The 25,892-nt window shown below is 46.3% G+C and overlaps 1 protein-coding gene across 2 annotated transcripts in view; it reads left to right on the forward strand.

The window, feature by feature from the left end:
- The window catches only part of ATP10A (ATPase phospholipid transporting 10A (putative)), a 483,218-nt gene that overhangs the window by 318,034 nt on the left and 139,292 nt on the right, over positions 1 to 25,892 (forward strand). For both annotated transcript variants that reach the window (XM_063953310.1, XM_063953309.1), the window contains exon 11: positions 19,958 to 20,061. In XM_063953310.1, the coding sequence (XP_063809380.1) occupies positions 19,958 to 20,061 (104 nt within the window). The remainder of the gene's footprint in view (positions 1 to 19,957; positions 20,062 to 25,892) is intronic.

A 25,892-nucleotide genomic window follows, 5' to 3' on the forward strand; every position in this document is an offset into this window, starting at 1 on the left:
TCCACCGATGTACCTACAGATATATCTTTCTTTGGTTGTATGATATATTGCATTGTTTTTACTGATTGATCATTCTAGTCTACAAGGTTTCAGCAACATGGATGGATGAATTTATTTTTTTTCCTGCGAAACTTTGTGCCTTTTCAGAATCTAAACTTGACTTGAAAATGCTCCAAAATTACTATGCCATCTGGAATAAAACTATGTCCGTTTCTACGTTTAATTTATTTATAAAAATTGTTCCCGTCTTTCTGGTTTACATTCGGAGCTTTGCAACTAATGGGGGGAATTAAATAGTTGGCATCAGCAGCTGGGTCGCCTGTGCTCCCGACGGAGCTATTCATTTATTGCTCTTGTCGGGCGTATCCAGCTGCCAGCACCGGTTATCAGCTGCTCCCGAGGAGTGGCAAGATGAAATGTGCGGAAAATTACCTGTTTGGGTGCCGAAACTGCACTTTTTGCATTACACCAGTTTAGTCGGTTTTAGATGCTTTATGCGGCTAAACCCGACATTGATGGGCGCGATAACCAGCCCCAATTGAATATCACACTTGTCTGTCACGCTAGACGGGAGATCGGGAGGTGATCGCAATTGGGTGCCCTCAAACCCCCCCATTTTTGTTTTTATTGTTTAAATCCCATCTTTTTGAAGTGGCTGTCAGGAGGTTTTTATATATCAATTGATATTACAAAACAATAAAAGTTTTTTTTCTCTTACGTCCTAGAGGATAATGGGGTCCATTTAGTACGATGGGGTATAGATGGGTCCACTAGGAGCCTTGGGCACTTTCAAAATGTTATAGTGTGGGCTGGCGCCTCCCTCTATGCCCTTCCTACCAGACTCAGTTTAGAAAATGTGCCTGGAGGAGCCGGTCACGCTGAAGGACGCTCCTGAAGAGTTTTCTGCATTTTATATTCTATGTTTGTTATTTTCTCTTACGTCCTAGAGGATGCTGGGGTCTACATTAGTACCATGGGGTATAGACTGGTCCCTTGGGAGCCATGGACACTTTAAGAGTTTAATAGTGTGGGCTGGCTCCTCCCTCTATGCCCCTTCTACCAGACTCAGTTTAGAAAATGTGCCCGGTGGAGCCGATCACAGCTAGGGGAGCTCCTAGGAGTTCTTTTAGTTTTATTATTTTATTAAAGAGTTAGGCACAGGGAGACTGCTGGCAACAGTCTCCTTGCTTCGTGGGACTTAGGGGGGGGAGTAGGATCCAACCCTTTGAGGTTAATTGCTATCTCCGCTGACAGGTCACTGAGCTCCTGAGGGTGTCGATCGCAAGCCCCCGAGGCAACCGCTAGCTCCCGCAGCACTGCCGCCACCCCCTAACAGAGCCAGTAGACGTCGGTGGTGAGTAGGACGCCGGCGCCCCGACAAGCGGGGAGCCGGTGCAAGAATGGCGGCATCAGGGTGGGAGCGCAGCGCTGATGCTGCGCTCCTCAGTGGTACTGTTTTGCGGAGCTGTGAGGGGCGCCCTGGGCCAGCGCAATACCCTTACACTGGTCACAGAAGCTATCAGGGACACTGTACTGTTGCTAGCAACCATTACCTCAGGCAGTATAATCTCTAGAAGTGCGGGAAGATGCGCCATTTTAGGGGGCGGAGCTTCTCCTCAGATCGGATCCAGCACTCACCAGCGCCATTTTCTCCCAGCAATTCAGACCACAGAGACGCTGACAGGGAGCGCTGACCCTCCACATAACTCCAGCTAGCTATCCTGTGTGGTACCAGTGGGTTATAGAAAGGGGGGGGGGGGGGGGGTATGGAGAGTGTGTTTAATTACATTAGTGTACTGTGTAGTCTATTAAGGCTACTCGGTCAGCGCCAGGCTTTTATTCTATAACTGCTTACTGGGGCGCTGTGTGTTCTAGTTCCTAAACTCTGTCTCTCTCTGAAGGTACTTGTGGGAAACTGTGTGTGTATGTTATATATCTCACATTACTGTGTCTAGGGACTCTGTGTCTTGTGCTGCAGAGTATGTATCTTCCCCAGAGGAGTTTATTCCTTGTACTCAGGAATGCAATATACTGTCTCAGCCTTCTGAATCCGAACCCCAGTGGGTGGCTTCTATTAAGGTAATGATATCTCAGATTTCATCTAGGATTGCTCATTATGAGACTGAAACACAGGTTTTGAAAAAATCTGTAGAGGTTTTGTCGTATTCTGCTCCCACTACTTAATCAAAATCCCCTGGTATATGCCCCAAAAAACGTGCTCTTGCTCAGACTTACCACGGCTAAGTTTGACGGCATGGAGGTTGAACGCCAGATCTTAGCTCGGAAGGGCATTCCGAACAAAAATATTCCTACCCTGATGCAGGCAAGGAAAGGAGTAACGTCTAAACACTACCATCGAATTTGGAAAAAGTACGTGTCTTACTAGGGTATTCAATTATCCGCAAATTCGCGGCAATTTTCCGCCCGAAAATTTTTCGCGGCAATCGGCCGAAAATTGCCGCGAAAACGCTCCGTTTTTTCAATTTTTCGCAAATTCGCGGCAATTTTTCGCCCGAAAATTTTCGCGGCAATCGGCCGAAAATTGCCGCGAAAACGCTCCATTTTTCGACCTATTCAATTCCGACCGGGTTTCACGTGAAAATTCTTGCAGTGAAAAGTGCAGGTGAAAATGGGGAAATCAGCCTGTACCCCAAAAAATGCTAAACTAACATAGGAAAACAGAAGAGAAGTGTGTTAGAGATCACATTAGAGAGTTTTGGGGGACTTAAATTGTGTGAAATGGCGGTTATATGCATTTTTTTTTAAATGCAAAAAAATGATAGAAAGCAAGTTTTTTTGAGCAAAATAAATGCTCTCATTAAATTTGGGGTACATGAAAATGGGTATAAGTATATATTTGGGTCATTTTAGGGTACTTTAAAAAAAAGTGGAAACAGACCGATTACTCCCATCTGCAAGCCTAAAAAACACCTGTCCCACGCATAAAGCACCCCAATATACCTGTCCCATACCTTGAACCCCAATTTCCATCACTTTTTACTTTTTCACCCCAAAAATGACATGTCATTATTGGCCAATTAAAAATAATTAAAAACTTCAACGTGCCTAATTAGTCATAAAGGGGGGTGTCCCAGGAGTTCTGTACCATATCCAAACATTTTTACCTTAAAATAGTGACTTTTCCCAACTTTTCACCTGCTTCAGAGAAGGTGAAGTGAAATTAGTGAAAACATGATCACCGATAAATTTTCCAGGATAATTGAATAGGCTGTAATTGCATTTCACGTGAAAAGTCCGGTTTTTCACCCGAAAACCGGACTTTTCACGTGAAAAGTCCGTTATCACTGCTAATTGAATATGGCCCTTAGTGTGAATCCAAGAAGTTTCCTACGATAGAGTTTCAACTTGGGCGGTTTCTTCTCTTCCTGCAAGCAGGTATGGATGTGGACCTACGTTTGGACTCCATAAAAGTCCAGATATCGGCCTTGTCCATTTTCTTCCAGAAACAGTTGGCTTCCCTCTCTGAGGTTCAGACATTCTTGAAAGGGGTTCTGCACCTCCAGCCTCCCTTTGTGCCTCCTACGGCACCCTGGGATATTAGCGTGGTGTTGCAGTTCCTGCAATCGGATTGGTTCGAGCCTTTACAGGAGGTTGAGGTCAAGTTTCTCACTTGGAAGGCTGTCACACTGTTGGCGTTGGCATCTGCTAGACGTGTGTCTGAATTGGGGGCTTTGTCCTATAAAAGCCCCTACTTAATTTTCCATGAGGATAGAGCTGAGCTCCGGACGCGTCAGCAGTTTCTTCCAAAGGTTGTGTCGGCTTTTCATATCAACCAACCTATTGTGGTACCAGTGGCTACTGACTCCTCAATTACCTCAAAGTCCTTGGATGTTGTACAGGATTTGCAGATCTATGTGAAGAGGACTGCTCGTCACAGAAAGTCAGACGCTCTGTTTGTCCTTTATGATCCCAACAAGGTTGGATGGCCTGCTTCTAAGCAGACAATTTCTCGCTGGTTCAGGTTCACTATCCAGCATGCATATTCTACGGCAGGATTGCCGTGTCCAAAATCTGTTAAGGCCCACTCTACTCGTCAGGTGGGTTCTTCCTGGGCAACTGCCCGGGGTGTCTCGGCTTTACATCTTTGCCGAGGGTCGAACACGTTTGCGAAGTTCTACAAGTTCGATACTTAGACCAAACTCCAGGTCCTCAGAGGCCAATCTGTTCTGCACAAGCCTCTGCGCTCTCCCTCCCGTTCTGGGAGCTTTGGTACATCCCCATGGTACTAATGTGGACCCCAGCATCCTCTAGGACGTAAGAGAAAATAGGAATTTTGGTTACCTACCGGTAAATCCTTTTCTCGTAATCCGTAGAGGATGCTGGGCGCCCGCCCAGCGCTTCGTTTTCCTGCTATCGTTATTTGGTTCAGTACAACTTCGTTATAGTTCAATACTGCATTGTTTCTTGGTAAGTAATGTTTCAGCGGTTGCTGTGTTTCAAGCTAGTTAGCTTGGTTTGCCTTGAATGTGTGAGCTAGTGTGAATCTCGCCACTCTGTGTAAAATCCTTCTCTCAAAGATGTCCGTCTCCTCGGGCACAGTTTCTAGACTGAGTCTGGTAGGAGGGGCATAGAGGGAGGAGCCAGCCCACACACTCAAACTCTTAAAGTGCCAATGGCTCCTGGTGGACCCGTCTGTACCTCATGGTACTAATGTGGACCCCAGCATCTTCTACGGACTACGAGAAAAGGATTTACCGGTAGGTAACCAAAATCCTATTTCTCTAACGTCCTAAGTGGATGCTGGGGACTCCGTAAGGACCGTGGGGATTAGCGGCTCCGCAGGAGACTGGGCACAACTATAAAGAAAGCTTTTAGACTACTGGTGTGCACTGGCTCCTCCCACTAAGACCCTCCTCCAGACTTCAGTTAGATTCTTGTGCCCGGCTGAGCTGGATGCACACTAGGGGCTCTCCTGAGCACCTAGAAAGAAAGTATATTTAGGTTTTTTATTTTACAGTGAGATCTGCTGGCAACAGACTCACTGCATCGAGGGACTAAGGGGAGAAGAAGTGAACCTACCTAACAGGTGGTAGTTTGGGCTTCTTAGGCTACTGGACACCATTAGCTCCAGAGGGATCGACCGCAGGACCCAACCTTGGTGTTCGTTCCCGGAGCCGCGCCGCCGTCCCCCTTACAGAGCCAGAAGCAACGAAGAGGTCCGGAAAATCGGCGGCAGAAGACTTCGGTCTTCACCAAGGTAGCGCACAGCACTGCAGCTGTGCGCCATTGCTCCTCATGTACACCTCACACTCCGGTCACTGATGGGTGCAGGGCGCTGGGGGGGGGGGGGGGGGCGCCCTGAGGGCAATATATGACACCTTGGCTGGCAAATATACATCATATATAGTACTAGAGGCTATATAGATGTAAAATTACCCCTGCCAGTATTCCAGAAAAAAACGGGAGAAAGTCCGCCGAAAAGGGGGCGGGGCTTCTCCCTCAGCACACTGGCGCCATTTTTCCCTCACAGTTCCGCTGGAAGGAAGCTCCCTGGCTCTCCCCTGCAGTCTGAACACTACAGAAGGGTAAAAAAGAGAGGGGGGGGGCACTAAATTTAGGCGCAGTATAGATCATATATATGATATATATAAAAAAGCAGCTATAAGGGAAAACACTCATTGATAGTGGGATCCCTGTGTTATATAGCGCTCTGGTGTGTGCTGGCATACTCTCTCTCTGTCTCCCCAAAGGGCTTTGTGGGGTCCTGTCCTCTGTCAGAGCATTCCCTGTGTTTGCGGTGTGTCGGTACGACTGTGTCGACATGTTTGATGAGGAGGCTTATGTGGAGGCGGAGCAAATGCCTGTAAACGTGATGTCACGGGGTCGACACCTGAGTGGATGGTGCTGTGGAAGGACTTACGCGACAGTGTCGACTCCTTGCATAAAAGGTTTGACGACATACCTATTGTGGGACAGCCGGCTTCTCAGCCTGTGCCTGCCCAGGCGTCTCAAAAGCCATCAGGGGCTCTAAAACGCCCGCTACCTCAGATGGCTGACACAGATGTCGACACAGGTACTGACTCCAGTGTCGACGACGATGAGACTAATGTAACTTCCAGTAGGGCCACACGTTACATGATTGAGGCAATGAAAAATGTGTTGCACATTTCTGATGTTACCCCCGGTACCACAAAAAAGGGTATAATGTTTGGAGAAAAAAAACTACCAGTAGCTTTAACTCCATCTGAAGAGTTAAATGAAGTGTGTGAAGAAGCGTGGGCTTCCCCTGATAAAAAGCTGGTAATTTCTAAGAGGTTACTAATGGCGTACCCTTTCCCGCCAATATAGATACCCTAGACAGGGACACTATATTGCTAAACGTAGAGCATATAAAAGACGCACTTTTATACATGAGGGATGCACAGAGGGATATTTGCCGGCTGGCATCCAAAATTAGTGCAATGTCCATTTCTGCCAGGAGAGGGTTATGGACTCGGCAGTGGACAGGAGATGCAGATTCCAAACGACACATGGAAGTTCTGCCTTATAAGGGTGAGGAGTTGTTCGGGGATGGTCTCTCGGACCTCGTTTCCACAGCAACAGCTGGGAAGTCTACATTTTTACCCCATGTTCCCTCACAACCAAAGAAAGCACCGTATTATCAGGTACAGTCCTTTCGGCCCAATAGGGGCAAGCGGGTTAAAGGCGCGTCCTTTCTGCCCAGAGGCAGAGGTAGGGGAAAGAAGCTGCAGCATACAGCCAGTTCCCAGGAGCAAAAGTCCTCCCCCGCTTCCTCTAAGTCCACAGCATGACGCTGGGGCTTCACAGGCAGAGCCAGGTACGGTGGGGGCCCGTCTCAAAAACTTCAGCAATAAGTGGGCTCGCTCACGGGTGGATCCCTGGATCCTTCAAGTAGTATCTCAGGGGTACAAGCTGGAATTCGAGACGTCTCCCCCCCGCCGTTTCCACAAATCTGCCTTGCCAACCACTCCCTCAGGCAGGGAGGCAGTGTTACAGGCAATTCAAGCTGTATTCACAACAAGTGATAGTAAAGGTGCCCCTACTTCAACAAGGAAGGGGTTACTATTCCACAATGTTTGTGGTACCGAAACCGGACGGTTCGGTGAGACCCATTTTAAATTTGAAATCCTTGAACACATATATAAAAAAAATTCAAGTTCAAGATGGAATCGCTCAGGGCGGTTATTGCAAGCCTGGACGAGGGGGATTACATGGTATCACTGGACATCAAGGATGCTTACCTACATGTCCCCATTTACCATCCTCACCAGGAGTACCTCAGATTTGTGGTACAAGATTGTCATTACCAATTCCAGACGTTGCCGTTCGGTCTATCCACGGCTCCGAGGGTCTTTACCAAGGTAATAGCCGAAATGATGATACTCCTTCGAAAGAAGGGAGTTTTAATTATCCCGTACTTGGACGATCTCCTGATAAAGGCGAGGTCCAGAGAGCAGTTGTTGGTAGGGGTAGCACTATCTCGGGAAGTGCTACAACAGCACGGCTGGATTCTAAACATTCCAAAGTCACAGCTGGTCCCTACGACACGTCTGCTGTTCCTAGGGATGGTTCTGGAACAGAGAAAAGTGTTTCTCCCAGAGGAGAAGGCCAAGGAGCTGTCATCTCTAGTCAGAGGCCTCCTAAAGCCAAAACAGGTGTCGGTGCATCACTGCACGCGGATCCTGGGAAAATGGTAGCTTCCTACGAAGCGATTCCATTCGGCAGGTTTCATGCAAGAACCTTTCAGTGGGACCTGTTGGACAAGTGGTCCGGATCGCATCTTCAGATGCATCGTCTGATAACCCTGTCTCCGAGGACACGGGTGTCTCTGCTGTGGTGGCTGCAGAGTGCTCATCTTCAAGAGGACAGGGCGGCACGAGAAGCAGGACGGCTATGGCAGACGCCACAAGGATTCTCCGATGGGCGGAAAATCACGTGTTAGCACTGTCAGCAGTGTTCATTCCGGGAGTGGACAACTGGGAAGCAGACTTCCTCAGCAGGCACGACCTCCACCCGGGAGAGTGGGGACTTCATCCAGAAGTCTTTCAAATGATTGTAAACTGGTGGAAAAAGCCACAGGTGGACATGATGGCGTCCCGCCTAAACAAAAAGCTAGAAAAATATTGCGCCAGGTCGAGAGACCCGCAGGCGATAGCTGTGGACGCTCTAGTAACACCCCGTGGGTGTACCGATCGGTTTATGTGTTCCCTCCTCTTCCTCTCATACCAAAGGTACTGAGGATAATAAGGAGAAGAGGAGTAAGAACTATACTCATTGTTCCGGATTGGCCAAGAAGAGCTTGGTACCCGGAACTTCAAGAAATCATGTCAGAGGACCCATGGCCTCTACCGCTCAGACAAGACCTGCTGCAGCAGGGGCCCTGTCTGTTCCAAGACTTACCGCGGCTGCGTTTGACGGCATGGCGGTTGAACACCGGATCCTGAAGGAAAAGGGCATTCCGGAGGAAGTCATTCCTACGCTGATTAAAGCTAGGAAAGAAGTAACCACAAACCATTATCACCGCATATGGCGAAAATATGTTGCGTGGTGTGAGGCCAGGAAGGCCTCAACGGAGGAATTTCAGCAGGGCCGTTTCCTGCACTTCCTACAGTCAGGGGTGACTATGGGCCTTAAATTGGGTTCCATTAAGGTCCAGATTTCGGCTCTATCGATTTTCTTCCAGAGTGAACTGGCTTCACTACCTGAAGTTCAGACTTTTGTTAAGAAGTGCTGCATATTCAGCCCCCTTTTGTGCCTCCAGTGGCACCTTGGGATCTCAACGTGGTGTTGGATTTCCTAAAGTCACATTGGTTTGAGCCACTGAAAGCCGTGGATTTGAAATATCTCACGTGGAAAGTGGTCATGTTGTTGGCCTTGGCTTCGGCCAGGCGTGTATCAGAATTGGCGGCTTTGTCATGTAAAAGCCCTTATCTGATTTTCCATATGGATAGGGCAGAATTGAGGACTCGTCCCCAGTTTCTCCCCAAAGTGGTATCAGCTTTTCATCTGAACCAACCTATCGTGGTGCCTGCGGCTACAAATGACTTGAAGGCTTCCAAGTTGTTGAATGTAGTCAGGGCCCTAAAAATCTGTTTCCAGGACAGCTGGAGTCAGAAAGACTGACTCGCTCTTTATCCTGTATGCGCCCAACAAGTTGGGTGCACCTGCTTCGAAGCAGACTATTGCTCGCTGGATCTGTAGTACGCTTCAGCTTGCACATTCTGCGGCTGGACTGCCGCATCCTAAATCAGTAAAAGCCCATTCCACGAGGAAGGTGGGCTCTTCTTGGGCGGCTGCCCGAGGGGTCTCGGCTCTTCAACTTTGCCGAGCAGCTACTTGGTCGGGGTCAAACACGTTTGCTAAATTCTACAAGTTTGACACCCTGGCTGAGGAGGACCTTGAGTTTGCTCATTCGGTGCTGCAGAGTCATCCGCACTCTCCCGCCCGTTTGGGAGCTTTGGTATAATCCCCATGGTCCTTACGGAGTCCCCAGCATCCACTTAGGACGTTAGAGAAAATAAGAATTTACTCACCGGTAATTCTATTTCTCATAGTCCGTAGTGGATGCTGGGCGCCCATCCCAAGTGCCGATTGTCTGCAATACTTGTATATAGTTATTGCTTAACTAGAGGGTTATTGTTGAGCCATCTGTTGAGAGGCTCAGTTGTTATCATACTGTTAACTGGGTATTGTATCACGAGTTATACGGTGTGATTGGTGTGGCTGGTATGAGTCTTACCCGGGATTCAAAATCCTTCCTTATTGTGTCAGCTCTTCCGGGCACAGTATCCCAACTGAAGTCTGGAGGAGTGTCTTAGTGGGAGGAGCCAGTGCACACCAGTAGTCTAAAAGCTTTCTTTATAGTTGTGCCCAGTCTCCTGCGGAGCCGCTAATCCCCATGGTCCTTACGGAGTCCCCAGCATCCACTACGGACTATGAGAAATAGAATTACCGGTGAGTAAATTCTTATTTTTTACCTTTTTACTGCTAAGAAGGAGTTGGTCATTGCGTAAGGACATGATAGTTTCATGGCATTAAGATTCTTAGGACAATAGCCCCTTTCTAAGATTTTTTTTTTTGTACATCAAATCAACCTGAACCATGGCATCATCTCTGTTACTAGTAATACGTAGTACCCGTAAGAACTGACTATAAGGCAATGCATCTTTAAGCTATTTAGGATGGGCATTCGATGCCATTAATAAATTGTTCCTGTCTGTAGATTTAGTAAACAACGACGTCTGTAAGCCTTCATCTTTCCTAGTAATTGTAACGTCTAAATAATTAACAGAATCTTTACTGAGCTGGTAAGTAAACTTCACAGGGCTATCAGACATATTGTGTGTTTTAAGTAAAGAGCTAAACTCAAATTCAGACCCCTGCCAAAAAAATAAGCACGTCATCTATACAGCGATAATAAACCAATATCTTCTTTGTAATCTCTGGATCAGTAAAAACACGTCCTGTTCAGCCATAAACATAAAGGAATTAGCGACGGGGCCACAGAAGATGGAGGGGCACTCGCAAATCCAAGAAATCAGAGTTCATACATTTTTTATATATGAGTAATTCAGTTCACAAATACGCCATCAGTCGACGTTTCGACCCAAAACCTGGGTCTTTATCAAGACTGGCAAGTACAGTAATTGTTTAAAGAATCCATGTACAGGTACACCACCGATTTTCCGGCATCCTCGATTCCAGTGCCGTGCCGGATTATCGATTTTGCCGGATTAACGGTGGAAACTAATTTTGCACCTTCAGAACATTTCTAAAGCAATAAATAGTAAAATATATGCTACAGTATAATATTAATTAATGAATAAACACAGTAGTGTATGCAAAACTGTTTATAAGCAAAACAGGTATCAGGTACTTGCTGTGACCTTGGACGCCATAACAGCCCCACTGATGCTTGCTGTGTCACCTGCAGTGCCCTCAGAAGCTGTACTCACTGACACTTGTGCCTGCTGTGTCTTCCGCCCATGTGCGGTACTTGCTGTGACCTTGGACGCCATAACACTGCTGTGTCACCTGCAGTGTCCGTGGAAGCTGTACCCACTGACACTTGCACGTATTGCGTGTTATGCCCATGCGCAGAAAATGTTCCGGATTAAAGGATGTCCCTAACCCGCTTTAATCCGGACAAATCAAAATTGTCCGGATTAAAAGAGGTTCCGGATCATCGGTTGCGTGAAAATCGGTGGTGTACCTGTATATGCAATATGTCATTAGATAAATTCTACATAACATAGAAATACACTTAGTGCCTCCCAGGTCCCATTGCTGCATAAAGTAAGACTCAAAGGGATAGCAACCCACATCCAATGTGAGTATAGATAGACTAATTAAAATATACGTGCTCACCCATTGTGAGATAAAAAGACTCAAAACTCACGAGTCCAAATGCTTCAATACCGCATATTTGCCAAAACTCTAAAAAGCCAATGTGCTAACATTAGAGAGAGGCTGACTGGGAGTAAAATAAAACCAAAACCAATTGTGCTAAACATATCAATACCTACATACTCAGTGGTCAGGTACATGGCGCCAGGATCAACCACATTCTTTACAAGGAGAAAGTGTGTATACAATTTCTAAAAAAGAACCCAGTTATCACCAATCTTATACTACTAAAGATAAAGAAGTGGACTACAACTTACTTAATAAAGCCACCAAAGGAAGGTGGGCCATCTAGCCATTCCAGCCACTTACTGTATGTGTAGTTCTATATCAGGAAGCCAGTGATACTGGCTAGGAAAGCACTGCTCATAGAGAATACATTGCTAGCCCCTTACATGACTCACATGGCATTTATTGATGTACCTGTTCACAGTGCAGAGATATAGCAGATGGTATTCTATGGCTAGTAATAACTGCAGTAATTTCAATTAACTTACATATAATTGTTGATTATACATACTTTAAAAACAAAAAAATACAATTGTATGTTCTGAGCAAAAGGAAAATAGGGAGATGCACAATAAATTGTACATTTGTGCCTAACATTAATGGTTAGTGCTTTTGCTATATATAATTATAATCCATACAATCGGTTCAGTATGTAATACCGCCACAGGGGATCGCTCACCCCAGCAGCATGCCGCCACCCCCTTGCAGAGCTGAAGATTGTGGAGAGTGAGACACCGACCCCCCTACCAAGCGGGGGGGGCTGGTGTGAAGATGGCGGCGTCAGGGTAGGAGCGCAGTATTAACTGTGCTCCGGGAGGCTCAGCGTTACATTGTGAGGGGCGCCCTGAGCCAGCTCGTGCACCCTACACTGGTCACTCAGCCTGTCGGGGTCCCCGGATCTCAGCCAGCATCAATCCTCAGGCAAGTATAATCCTATGAAGAGTGGGAAGACAGCGCCATTTTGGGGGTGGAGCTTCTCCTCAAACCGGAGCCAGCAGCGTTCAGCGCCATTTTCCTGCCTGCACAGCGCTGTACAGTAAAGAAGCAAGTCCCTCCACAGCAATCTCCAGCTATCTCACGGTACCAGGGGTTTGTAGAAGAGGGGGGGGGGGGGCTGCAAAACGGCTGTGTAACCTATTTAAGGTACACAGTCAGCGCTCGTAAGGGGTCTCCCTTTATATGTATAAAAGCACTGTGTGTGGGTTGGCTCCAATTTCTGTGTCTCTTGCCATTCTTGGGGAGAAACTCGGTCTGTATCCCCTGTGTGTGTGTGTGTGTGTGTGTGTGTGTGTGTGTGTGTGTGTGTGGAGTGTTTGTGGTCACCAGTAGCAATGTCCAGGGACTCTGTCATATGCTTCAGAGGATTTGTCCTCTCAAGATGATCCCATTCCATGTAATCAGGATTGCACTGATTTAGCACAGATTCCAGCAAGGGAGCCGGAATGGTTATCCTCTATCAAAAATGTTGCACAAAATGAATCAGCTACCCAGGTGCTGCAGAATATGGCAGTCTGGCCCAGTTCTGGTACCTCAGGTCCCACTGCTGTGTACTCCCATAAGCGTCCTTTAGCACAAATTCTGCAGGATGACACCGATACAGATTCTGATGGTGATGATGGGATACGGGGGACAGCATCTCTTGCTAAAGGGGTGCAGTTGATGATAGAGGCTATTAGGGATGTGCTGAATATTAATGATACACCACCTGAGCAGGTTGAGGAGGCTTACTTCACTGAGAATAAGAAAGCCTCGCTAACCTTCCCTGCGTCAATAGAATTAAATGCTATTTTAAAAAAAGGCTTGGGAAAACCCTGAGAAAAAATTCCAGATCCCTAAGAGGGTTCAAGTGGCATTTCATTTACCTGTTGAGTATAGAAAAAAATGGGAAATCCTGACTATTGTTGACGCGTCAGTACCCAGACTTTCAAAAAAGTTGGTGTTGCCTGTTCCGGGATCTACCGCCTTGAAGGAGCCGACTGAGCGTAAGATTGATAATACGCTCAAATCCATGTACACGGCTGCAGGGGCTATACTGTGTCCCACTATTGCCAGTGCTTGGATTGCCAAAGCTATAGTAAAGTGGTCTGGCACCTTACTTGAAGATTTGGATACTATGGATAAGGATGATGTTGGCTTATTTTTGCATTCAGGATTCACTGGAATTTCTGGTGGAATCCATGAAAGATCTGGGTTCCATGTCTGCAGGAATTTCTTCCATGTCGGTCTCAGCGCGGCAAGGACTGTGACTACGTCAATGGTCTGCCGACACAGAATCCAGGAAAAGTGTGGAGTCCCTGCCGTCTACAGGTCAGGCTCTCTTTGGGGAAACACTAGGTGCGTGGATTTCCATGGCTACAGCGGGTAAGTCTTCCTTTCTTCCCTCCGCTGCTCCTGCTCCGAAGAAACCTTTTTCTTCACCTACATCACAGCCCTTTCGGACTACGAAGCCAGAAAGGCCAGGCCGTCCAACACCTTCTTTCGGGAAGGTAGGCCCAAGTCCAAGAGACCCGGTACGGCAGGCTCCCAGGAACAGAAACCTATTTCAGGTACACCAAAGTCCTCCGCATGACGGTGGACTGCTGGTCCCAGAGGTGGGGCCAGTGGGACGAGACTCCGGCAGTTCCGTCACGTCTAGGTGTCGTCCGGCTTGGATCCCTGGGTGCAAGATATTGTGTCCCAGGGGGTACAGGCTGGAGTTTCAAAATCTCCCCCCTCACCGATTTTTCAAATCAGGTTTACTAGCTCTGGTGGCAGACAGGACGGTCCTACAAGCAGCTGTCCAGAAGTTGGTGGAGTCACAAGTCATTGTGCCTGTACCACCTCATATGCACAACAAGGGTTACTATTCAAACCTTTTCGTGGTACCGAAACCAGATGGTTCGGTCAGGCTCATTCTGAACCTAAAGTTACTAAACCTCTTTCTGAAGGAGTTCAAGTTCAAGATAGAGTCTCTAAGAGCGGTGATATCAAGGCTAGAAGAGGGGCAATTCCTGGTATCCCTGGATATCAAGGATGCGTACCTCCTTATTCCGATCTGGTTGCCGCATCAGGCGTATCTCCACTTTGCCTTGTTGGACTGTCATTTTTAGTTCCAGGCCCTGCCATTTGGCCTCTCAACGGCACCGAGGGTGTTCACCAAGGTGATGGCAGAGATGATGGTTCTCCTTCGCAGACAGGGAGTTAACATCATTCCATATCTGGATGATCTGCTGATAAAGGAATCGTCCAGGGAGAAACTATTGCGGTCCATTGCTCTCACGACCGATCTTCTCAGTGTCCACGGTTGGATTCTGAACCTTCCAAAACCACACTTGGACCAACCAGGAGGTTGTCCTTTCTGGGGATGATCCTCGACACGGAAGTACAGAAGATATTTCTTCCACTGGAAAAAGCGTTGGTGATACAAACAATGGTCCGGGATGTCCTGAAGCCAGCCCGGGTGTCTGTTCATCAATGCATTCGCCTTCTGGGAAAGATGGTGGCCAGGATCTCATCTGCACATGCACCTGAGAATTTGTCTGTCACCAAAGGCCAGTATTTCGCTCATCTGGTGGCTCCAACTACCTCACCTTCTGGAGGGCCGCAGGTTCGGGATTCAGGACTGGATCCTTCTAACCACGGATGCAAGCCTCCGGGGCTGGGGCGCAGTCACTCAAGGGTAGACCTTCCAAGGAAGGTGGTCAATTCTGGAAGTAGGCCTTCCAATCAACATTCTGGAATTAAGAGCCATATACAACGGTCTTCTTCAGGCAGCCCATCTTCTAAGAAATCGGGCCATTCAGGTGCAGTCGGACAAAATAACAACATTGGCTTACATAAACAGGGCGGAACGAAGAGCAAAGCTGCCATGGCGGAGGTAACAAGAATCCTCCATTTGGGCAGAAAAACGCACGTTGGCACTGTCCGCAATCTTTATTCCGGGAGTAGACAACTGGGAAGCAGACTTCCTCAGCAGACACTATCTCCATCCGGGGGATTGGGGTCTCCATCCGGAGTTGTTCAAAGACAACAGACCTTTGGGGATTACCCCAAATAGACATAATGGCCTCTCGTCTCAACAAGAAGCTTCAGCGTTATTGTTCCAGGTCGAGGGACCCACAGGCAGTGGCAGTGGACGCCCTGGTGTCTCCGTGGGTGTTCCAGTCGGTGTACGTGTTTCCACCGCTCCCAGTCATCCCAAGAGTCCTAAAGCTCATAAGGAGAACAAGGGTTCAAGCGATCCTCATTGCTCCAGACTGGCCGAGAAGGGCTTGGTACGCGGACCTTCTGGATCTACTACAAGAAGAGCCGAGGCCCTTTCCTCTTCGAGAGGACCTGGTGCAGCAGGGGCCGTTCGCCTATCAGGACTTACCACGGCTACGTTTGACGGCATGGAGGTTGAACGACTGATACTAGCTCGGGAGGGCATTCCAAACAAAGTTATCCCTACCCTGATACAGGCTAGGAAAGGAGTAACGTCTAAACATTACCATCGTATTTGGAAAAAATGTGTCTTGGTTGTGAGTCCAAGAGGTTTCCTACGGTGGAGTTTCAACTGGGACGGTTTCTCCTCTTCCTGCAGGCAGGAGTGGATATGGGTCTGAGGTTGGGATCTGTGAAGGTCCAGATTTCGGCCCTATCCATTTTCTTCCAGAAACAATTGGCTGCCCTCCCTGAGGTTCAGACCTTTTTTTGAAGGGAGTTCTGTACATCCAGCCTCCCTTAGTGCCGCCTACGGCGCCATGTGATCTTAACGTGGTGTTGCAGTTTCTCCAGTCTGACTTGTTTGAGCCTTTGCAAGAGGTAGAGGTCAAGTTTCTTACGTGGAAGGCGGTCACTTTGTTGGCCTTAGCTTCTGCTAGACGTGTGTTGGAGTTGGGGGCTTTGTCGTGTAAGAGCGCCTACTTGATCTTCCATAAAGATAGAGCTGAGCTCCGGACACGTCAGCAGTTTCTTCCGAAGGTTGTGTCGCATTTCATATCAACCAACCTATTGTGGTGCCAGTTGCTACTGACTTCTCAATTTCATCTAAGTCCTATAATGTGGTAAGGTCTCTGAAGGTCTATGTGAAGAGGACTGCTCGTCACAGAAAATCGGACTCTCTTTTTTTCCTATATGATCCCAAGAAAATTGGGTGTGCTGCTTCTAAGCAGACTATCTCTCGCTGGATCAGGTTCACTATCCAGCATGCGTATTCTACGGTGGGATTGCCGTGTCCTAAGTCTGTTAAGGCCCACTCTACTCGTAAGGTGGGGTCTTCCTGGGCGGCTGCCCGTGGTGTCTCGGCATTACAACTTTGCCGTGCAGCAATTTGGTCTGGGTCGAACACGTTTGCAAAGTTCTACAAGTTCGATACTTTGGCCTCTGATTTGAAGTTCAGTCAATCAGTTTTGGATGAGCCTCCGCACTCTCCCTCCCGTTCTGGGAGCTTTGGTACATCCCCATGGTACTTATGTGGACCCCAGCATCCTCTAGGACGTAAGAGAAAATAGGATTTTAATTACCTACCGGTAAATCCTTTTCTCGTAGTCCGTAGAGGATGCTGGGCGCCCGCCCAGCGCTTCGTTTTCCAGCAGTTGTTATCTGGTTCAGTACAACTTTGTTGTTAGTTATGTACTGCATTATTACTTGATAAGTAATGTTTCACCTGTTGCTGAAGTTTTTCAAGCTCATTAGCTTGATGTGACTTGTATGTGTGAGCTGGTATGAATCTTGCCACTATCTGTGTATAATACTTCTCTCGAAGATGTCCGTCTCCTCGGGCACAGTTTCTGGACTGGGTCTGGTGGGTGGGGTATGGAGGGAGGAGCCAGCCCACATTCTCGGGCTCTTGAGGTGCCGGTGGCTCCTGGTGGACCCGGCTGTGCCCCATGGTACTAATGTGGACCCCAGCATCCTCTACGGACTACGAGAAAAGGATTTACTGGTAGTTAATTAAAATCCTATTTTTGTAGATTGCATCATTCTCTCATCTTCCCTTCCACATATTGGCCTCAATGTATTCTCTGCTCACTTTCTCCTACCTATCCCTTTGGTACATCCCCCCTCTTTTTACAGATATGCCATTGTGACACCTATACTAAAAAAAAAAAAATCCGCTAACACTGCCACTCTAATTACAGCCCTATTTCCTTCTGCTTCTAAGTGAGTTTTATTACAGCAGTCTCACCTTCCTGTTGTACTACTTCCTTGAGCCGCTTCAATCTCGATTTCACTCTCTTCCAGTGCTGTAACTAGGCATTTTAGCGCTGTGTGCAAGAAGCGGCATTTGCGCGCGCCCCCCCCCCCCCCCCCATAAAAGATTGGGGCAGTGTGCGCCATAGGCGTGCGAAAAATATATTGGGGCGTGGCTTCATGGGGAAGGGGTGTGGCCACAAAATAATACCAACTCATTCTACGGTGCACAGTAGTCTCCATTATTCAAATTACGCCGCACAGTAGCGCCACTACACCAGGTAGAGCCCCCCTTTACACGTCACAGCAGACAGCGTCCCCCCTTTTTACACATTACGGCAGACAGTGTCCCCCTTTTTACACTGTACAGCAGACAGCGTCCCCTTTTTACACTGTACAGCAGACAGCGTCCCCTTTTTACACTGTACAGCAGACAGCGTCCCCTTTTTACACTGTACAGCAGACAGCGTCCCCCTTATTGCACATGACAGCATCCCCCTTTTTACACATTCCAGCTGACAGCGTCCCCTTTTTTACACATTACGGCAGCCAGTCCCCCTTTTTACACATTGCGGCAGACAGAATAGATAGAGAGAGAGAGACAGATACTTACCATCTCTCCCCACTGACTCAGGCTCCTCGTTGCAGGTTTCATGCAGCAGATCCCGGGCAGGGGAAAAGGAGCAGGGAGGGGGACTGGAGCCGCAGCAGCACAGTGTTATTGGTGGTGGCGCCGCTGCAGCAGTCCCTCTCCTTCCGCATTGGCTAGCCAGCGCCGCTGTGAATGCTGGGATGAGAGAAGTGCATCCCAGCATTCACAGCATCGCCGGGCAGCCAATACGGAAGGAGAGGGACTGCTGCAGCGGTGCCACTACCAATTACATAGCACTGCTGCGGCTCCAGTCCCCCTCCCTCCTCCTCCTCCTCCCCTGTTTCCGGCGCTGCTTCTCTCCTCTTCTCCTCCAGCGCGGCACACACAGCACAGGCGGCTTTTAATGAGTCAATTTGACTCATTACAAGCCGCTGGCTGTTGTGCCCTCAGGGCGACTGCGCTGTGTGCCAGGCACACCTGGCACACACATAGTTACGGCTCTGCTCTCTTCACTCCATTAAATCAGCCCTTGCCAATGTCACCATCAATCTTCTCTCTGCTAAGTCTAAGGGTCACTTCCATGTTGTTACCTTTGTTGACCTCTCTACTTCCTTTGATGCCATCTACCACCCTTTTCTCTAAACGGCACACTTGCAATCTGCTCAGAAGCCATACTTTATGCGTATTTCGGCTTTCGTCTCAGGACTGGACGCAAGGAAATTGAATAGCTCCTGGGCAAGTAGCCCAGGAGCTAAATTCCTGTATAACAATTGAATCACTTTCAAGTAGTGTACAATTCAGAAAACGTGCTTAATAATTTAGTCTATACAATGTTTTGGGCCTGAACCATGTGCTCTGACAAAGTGAGTAAACAGCTGTAGCCACGCTAATCGTGGGTGTGCCTCGTTAGCCGTGATGCGCATGGCTACAGCTGTTTAATAACCGTATACAATGTCAAAGCGCAGTAAAGAAGACAAGGTGCTAGCGTGCATAAAACTGGGAATTGAGACAAGGGACGAGGATGTAATCCTGCCGCTATACAAATCATTGCTACTGCCGCACCTGGAATATTGTTTTCAGTTTTGGGCACCACTGTATAAAAGATATCCGTGAACTCGAAAGGATTCAAAGGCGAGCTGCTAAATTGATTAAAGGGATAGAGGGACTGGATTACGAGGAAAGGCTTACTAGGTTGAATATGTATACACTGGAAAAGAGGCGTCTAAGAGGAGACATTATTAATATCTTCAAATATGTAAAGGGACATTAAAGAGTTATCAGAGGAATTATTTATTAAAATAACTGTTTAGGGCACTGACTGAGCCTGTAGGAGAGATAATTCCATACGCAACGGAGGAAAGGGTTCGTCACTGGTAGGGCAATAAGGATTTGGAATTCCCTGCCAGGGAAGGTGGTAATGGCGTGCTCTGTAACTGCATTTAAAAAGGATTGGATACATTTCTGATTGAAAATGATATCCAAGGTTATAACATTTCAAATATTGACGTTGATAATCTGGGTGGAACATGATTTATAGTTAACTAGTCATAAAACATTACTTCAGCAGGTACATTATAATCAACTCAACGTAATACAGGTTGAACACGATGGGCCTTTTGCCTCTATTCAACCTCAATTACTATGTTACTATGTTAATGGTCGCTTGGCTTTCTACAAGTTGTATGTCCTTTCTTTTGATAGGCTACTGTGTAATAATACTCACATTCTTAACACATTGGATACAATGTAGTTTGTAGTCTTTATTCCCCTTAGAAAAATACTCTTCCACTAATCTAGTGACCTTTTATTTTTATTTAGATAACTCTATGGGAAAGTACCAAAGAAGAATTCAAGCCAAAACTCAGAATTACTTGAACTTATATGCAGTTGATGGATTACGAACTTTGTGTATAGCAAAACGAGTAAGTATATATAAGCTTTGCTTTCTCAGGGAAAGATTTGTTTATATCCCTGACTTTTTGGTTGGGAATATTCACAATTATGGGAGAGCATATAGAAAGGATTCCATTTCCTTACCAGGTTGGATGTGTTACATCATAATTCCCTACTGTTAGAAAATTTACATTGGCTGAAATACAAATGTATCTTTACTAAGCTTTGCTAAAATTGCACAAAGATCCCTTTATCTCGTGCCACAGTATTGAATACAGTGGAGCGCCATGTTATATAGGCTGTTTGGAATGTGATTCTCTCCTTGCATGCCTGTTCGTCTATATGAAGTGATAAAGCTAATTATTTACCTTTTAACATAAGCTATTTACTAATACCGTGTAGCCGTAATGGCCGCTAAACCACGTGCACGTGCTACGCACTTCGTACGCTATTTGCGTACAAAGACCTCACACGTGGTACGCAAGTTACGTACACACGCTGCGCTGGGTGTACGGAATACACACAGCGAGCGTACACACAGACAGTAACCTATATAAACTTTAAACACAGAATATGCTTACACTGTAAACCTTAATACCGTGGTACTATAATGGTGTAACACTGAACCTTTGTGAGTATGCAAGCTGTTTGAGCAATTGAGATGCTCTGAAACCCTTAGCACTTATATGGTGAATCACACAAACACTTGTTAAGGTTCCAACACCTTACCAGATGATTTTTAGTAAGTAAAAGGGAAAAGAATACAGATTACAGCTTATACACTACAAACCTAACATTAATAACTAAACAGACTAACTAAATAGAAATATACACAATAGCGAACGATTGCAAATACAAATAAACAGAAAGGGAATAAATGGCAAACACTTATAGGTTAGCTAAAGGAGAACAATTGCATACATACAGAGTAACAAAATGGCCACAGAGAAAACTTACACACTTGGGAATGAATCGCATGCGCTATCTGGAAACCAGCTCTCAGTCATCACGGGGAAAACCTTGTGGAGAGAAGTGAGAGCTGGTCTGGCTATGGGGGTCTTTTTATACACAGCATACTGTACACTACAAAGGTCCTATAATCTCATTGTTCATTGGACATAGGAATTTGTCTCTGCATTATAACAAAAGGTCATAGGTGGGTTCGTACGGGGGGATGTGTCTCTATCCAACTGCTCAGGTGGGAGGCATCCTCAGGACTCCCACCTCATGTGTAATAAAACAGCAAATACATTTAAAGTCCATAAACTACTTTTACATATAACTATACGCTGGAGCGACCGATCTCTTCCTAACCAACACCGAAATGTTTCTAATAAAATACTCTTTAGTTAGACACTAGACACCACCATTCAACCTTTGTCTGACCCTTCATATCATGCAAAGAGGAATCCCCATGTCCACAAACCATTTACACTAAACATACTTGCAGACATTATTAAGGGGATTAATATCTACAAAACACACTATAAAGGTTAACTATGCTATAAACGAGTCGCCCGCTACAAGCTCATAAACTCTACCGTAAATACGCATATATCGCGCGTAATCGCCGGAGCGAGCGTACGCAATTTGCGGACATGTGCACGTACAGCAGACTAAATGCACGAGCAGCGGGCATGTGCATGGGGTTAGTATATGGCAATGTGAAGCACGATATTTTTCGACTTTGACAGTCCACCCTTTGGCAGTCACCAATAACTGCCACTTCCTAAACAATTCAAACAGAAAAATATGTCATCCTGTAAATACCTTTTTATGATTGGGTAGAGGGAGGAGAGGAGAAGGTGGGAAAGATATGACCTAGTGAGATAATAAAAGCATGTGTGTATGAAATCCATGTCTGAGGGGTCATGTATCATCGTGCCATACGTGTTCTAAATCAAGCTTCGAGGTATTGCGAAGTATACATTTGAATCCTTCTTATCCCGTATTAAGGGTCTGTGGATGGGCTGTCAAACTCTACCGAGCTCTTTCCGGCTTTTGGTTACAACAAATGGGGTGCACATTAGTTGATGATACATGGAGGGGGAGAGTATGTGGATGCTAATATGTGAAAATCACCTGTCGACTATGTGGGATACTACCTGGAGGTTGTAGAGATGAAGATAAGAAACGAGCGTTATAAATGCAGTCATATAACTATGTGAGATTTAGTATACAGTCGCCGATTGGGGTCTTGTTGATGTCTTGTCTGATGTCTTGTTGGGATCGTCGGGTCTTTACTGTAGCTTTGAGGTTTATTGGCAAACAAAAAGCTTCTTCAAGTGTCCATAAAAAGAATTACAGTCTCTAAAAAGCTCATCAGGTGTTTGTGACACAGTTCATCATTGGTCTTGTACAAACGGTCATCAAATTCTTCTTCCAGGCGGATCTCTTGGTACCTCGGAGAAAATCAAAGGAGAAACGGGTGAAAGAAACGGTCCTTGGAATCATATCTTATCACAACATCGTCTCAATCGTTGGGTCATAAATTCACTTCCGGCAACACTTTTCCAATGTAACACAATCCCTCTGAGTTTGGGGCAAGGAACCTATACGCCTTTCTCCCACATATGAAAATATGCGTCATCGGGGAGAACATATGGGACAGAATATGACATAACCATTTACAAACCTTCCATGAAAACAGTCCTATCCCTAACTCTCTCATCTGTCTAGTACACGTATCAGGCTGTATGACATGTGCACAGTATCCTGGTGATACTTCTCCAACTCGCATGATCCTACTTCCTAGGGTGTACCTATACTGGAAATATTTTCCACTGTTGGCTATTTGGCGTATAAGTTCTGAGTCTAGGGGCATTCTGTCGGCTCTGTGTGAGAATGTCATGGTTTGGTTGTTCCATGACACTTCCCAATTTCCCGGCTTTCGGGGATTGGAAATGTTAAAACACATTAGGGACCTATCTACATGGTATTGGTGGAGCTTTAAACTAGGAGGACTAGAAACATTAAATCTCTTGTCCACCGGTCTCCCACCCCTTAACTCAAGTACCTCATCTACCGTTAAAGGATATGGCACTAGTCCTGACTTACTATGACCTTGAGGTACTTGTGAGCACACCCAACAGTCTGTCTGATTTAACACTTTACCCACCAATGAGTGATAGTCACTCAATGGATGCCGGTCCATATTGATATTAAAACGGGACTGACATTCCTTGATGCAACCGTCCTCAACTATGTTGTCACAATTCCTACAGATAAAATTCTCTTCAGCTAACAATCCTTCACAATGTCTATTGATAACATGGCTACCAGATCGTTTTTTGATACTCGCCTTTGCTCGGTGATTGTGTTGCTCTTGGAACTCTACGCCTCCATCCTGATCATCAGATCTCATTCCAGATCCTTTCTCGACCTCACTGGTACTCTCACCGAAACAGACTGCTCTGGTCAACAACAGGGTCAACAGGAAAACACGGACTGCAGTCTCTTGGGGCGAGTCCATCTTGCAGGAGGAGAAAGAGATAGTTGTAATGGGGGTACAGAAAATAATTGAAGGGGAAAAAAAAACTTGTTACGATGATTTGTCCTCTGGTCTTGTTGTTGTTCTTGCTCAGTTGTCATCTCAAAGGTGCTGTCTCTCAGTCTTCCCAAAACGAACACTCCGGTGATACAATATTCTTTCCAAATCAGCGATCTTTCTGTAAGGAGCAAAAATCTTGCATTACCATTTGTCTAACTGATGTGTGACATACCATCCGTAAAACATGAAAGAACAAAAAAGAGAGAGAACAATTTGAAAAGGAAAAACATTATCAGATTTTCATCAACAGGCTGTCACATCAACATGTCCACCAGTATCTCTGCATAATCTCCCCCCACCAGTATTTCCCCTCTCCACCCTTTATGTCTGGCCAAACACAACGATGTTGGTAAGACATACTGGGGTTAGGTAGACCTCTGAAAAGACCAAGTAGCCATGTGACGTTTGAGTTCTGCTGGTGAAAGTTACAGATGAGAAGAAAACATTTAAAGATAAATTACAAAGTTTACCCGGCCGTCCCTGTGTCTTACAAGGAAATGACCTCCCAATTTCATTAACTGTAACCTCAGGCTTACTATCAAGGCTACTGATTAGCTTTACTGGCTGCAAATTACAGGTGCGGCCCAAAATTCTTCCTATATGATCCCTGATTACAATTTTGTGTGTCATAACTTTGCTCGTGTTCTTGTCTAGGAGGTCTGACTTTATGTGGGCTGTTACAGTTGCTGGCATAATGCCCTTCTCTTTTACAAAGATAACAAACCCTTGGCTACCTCCATGTGCCAGTGGCCTGGGGTTTTGGTCGATTTGATGCCTCCTCTAGTGCTTGGATGCTCATCACCATCAACCGCTCTCCCTGTGCTTCCCTGGTTCTTTGGATATTACGGTCATGCTCGATAGCGGACTCTCTTAATGCAGCCACCGAGATACCTCTCCAGTGAGGTAGAGAGGTTTGTACCCTGATTCTTAGTGTCTTTTAAGCCGTCCATTAATACGGACACAGCTACCTCCCTATGATGTACATTATCCTCAATGTCCGTGATCCCAGTGTATCTAGATATTTCCTGCAGTGCTCGATGGAAATATTCCGCTGCCATTTCACATTCTTTTTGTCTAATGGAGAAAATTTTGTTCCACTCGACAATAGTTGGGAAATATACTCCTAATTGCAGATTGATTTGTCGTACATTCTCCTGGGTGTATTCCTCAGTGAGGGGTACGTCTGCGTCTAATCTACAATCAGTGATGAATTTTGCAGGATCAATGTTGGAAGGTAAACATACTCGTAGCACTGTTCGCCAATCTTTGTTTGTGGGTTCTGCGGTGTTACTTAATTCTTTAATAAACCTCTGACATGCGGCTAGATCTCTCCTGGGATCAGGAAATTCAGACATAATTGTCCTCAATTCCATCCGGGACCAGGGACAATGCATAGCAATGTCTCTGACGGGAGTGACTCCCTGAGCGTCAGTCCTCCCATTGGGGACTGTGATCACCCTGACAGGATTCAGCTCAACCACACCATCTTGTGTTGACTCTACAATGTGAGGTGCAATTGCCCGTGCATGATATACAATACCATACTTACCTGTGGACACGACCACACCTGACCCTCCGTTAGGGGGCTTGACTACTGCCTTTACCGATTGGGCCGTGCCCACCTGGGTGTCTCGTATGATGGCTGCTGGAAGAGGTGCCGACATCCTCCTGGGCTCACTTTCTTGCTTGTAATCCTGAGGGAAGTTTAACATGGAGTGCAACTTGCACGGGTTAGAATTTGTACGTTTATCAGTTTTCCTTCTATCATTTTTACATTTATTACAATTATTCTTATCATTAATACAGTTACTAAGTGCACAATTATCATCATATCCCCGTATGTCATTCTCTGTAGCCATTGCTTCTCTAGTTGCCATGTGTTTCCTGCTAAGGTGAGAACCAGCTGTGTAAGCTACTTACCTTTGTATCTCACCTTCCTGTTGCCTTATCTGTAAACAATCATAATGTCTAATCCGTTGCTTCCCGGATTTTATGAGACAGATCCTTCTCCTTAAATTATGCAATACCTCTGAGTCAAAACTACCTATCCCAGGAAATGGTGCTATATCCCCCACAGTCATTCGTGTCCATTCATCACAAAAGGTCTCAGTGGGGGGACCATACTTCCCCCACATTACTAACCGAGCAGACCCTCGGGGTCTGCAAGCCTCTTCAGTCTGAACCCTGACTGCTAAACGTCCCTGTGTTGTGCACTTGGCTTTTATTGTGGACCTTTTTAACACAGAAAAACTTCCTAAAATGCACCAAACACAGTAGTCTACGGTGGGAGTTTTCCAAGCTCTTCCACCA

This window comes from Pseudophryne corroboree, chromosome 2 (assembly GCF_028390025.1).
Source record: "Pseudophryne corroboree isolate aPseCor3 chromosome 2, aPseCor3.hap2, whole genome shotgun sequence".
In the NCBI taxonomy this organism is placed as follows: Eukaryota; Metazoa; Chordata; class Amphibia; order Anura; family Myobatrachidae; genus Pseudophryne; species Pseudophryne corroboree.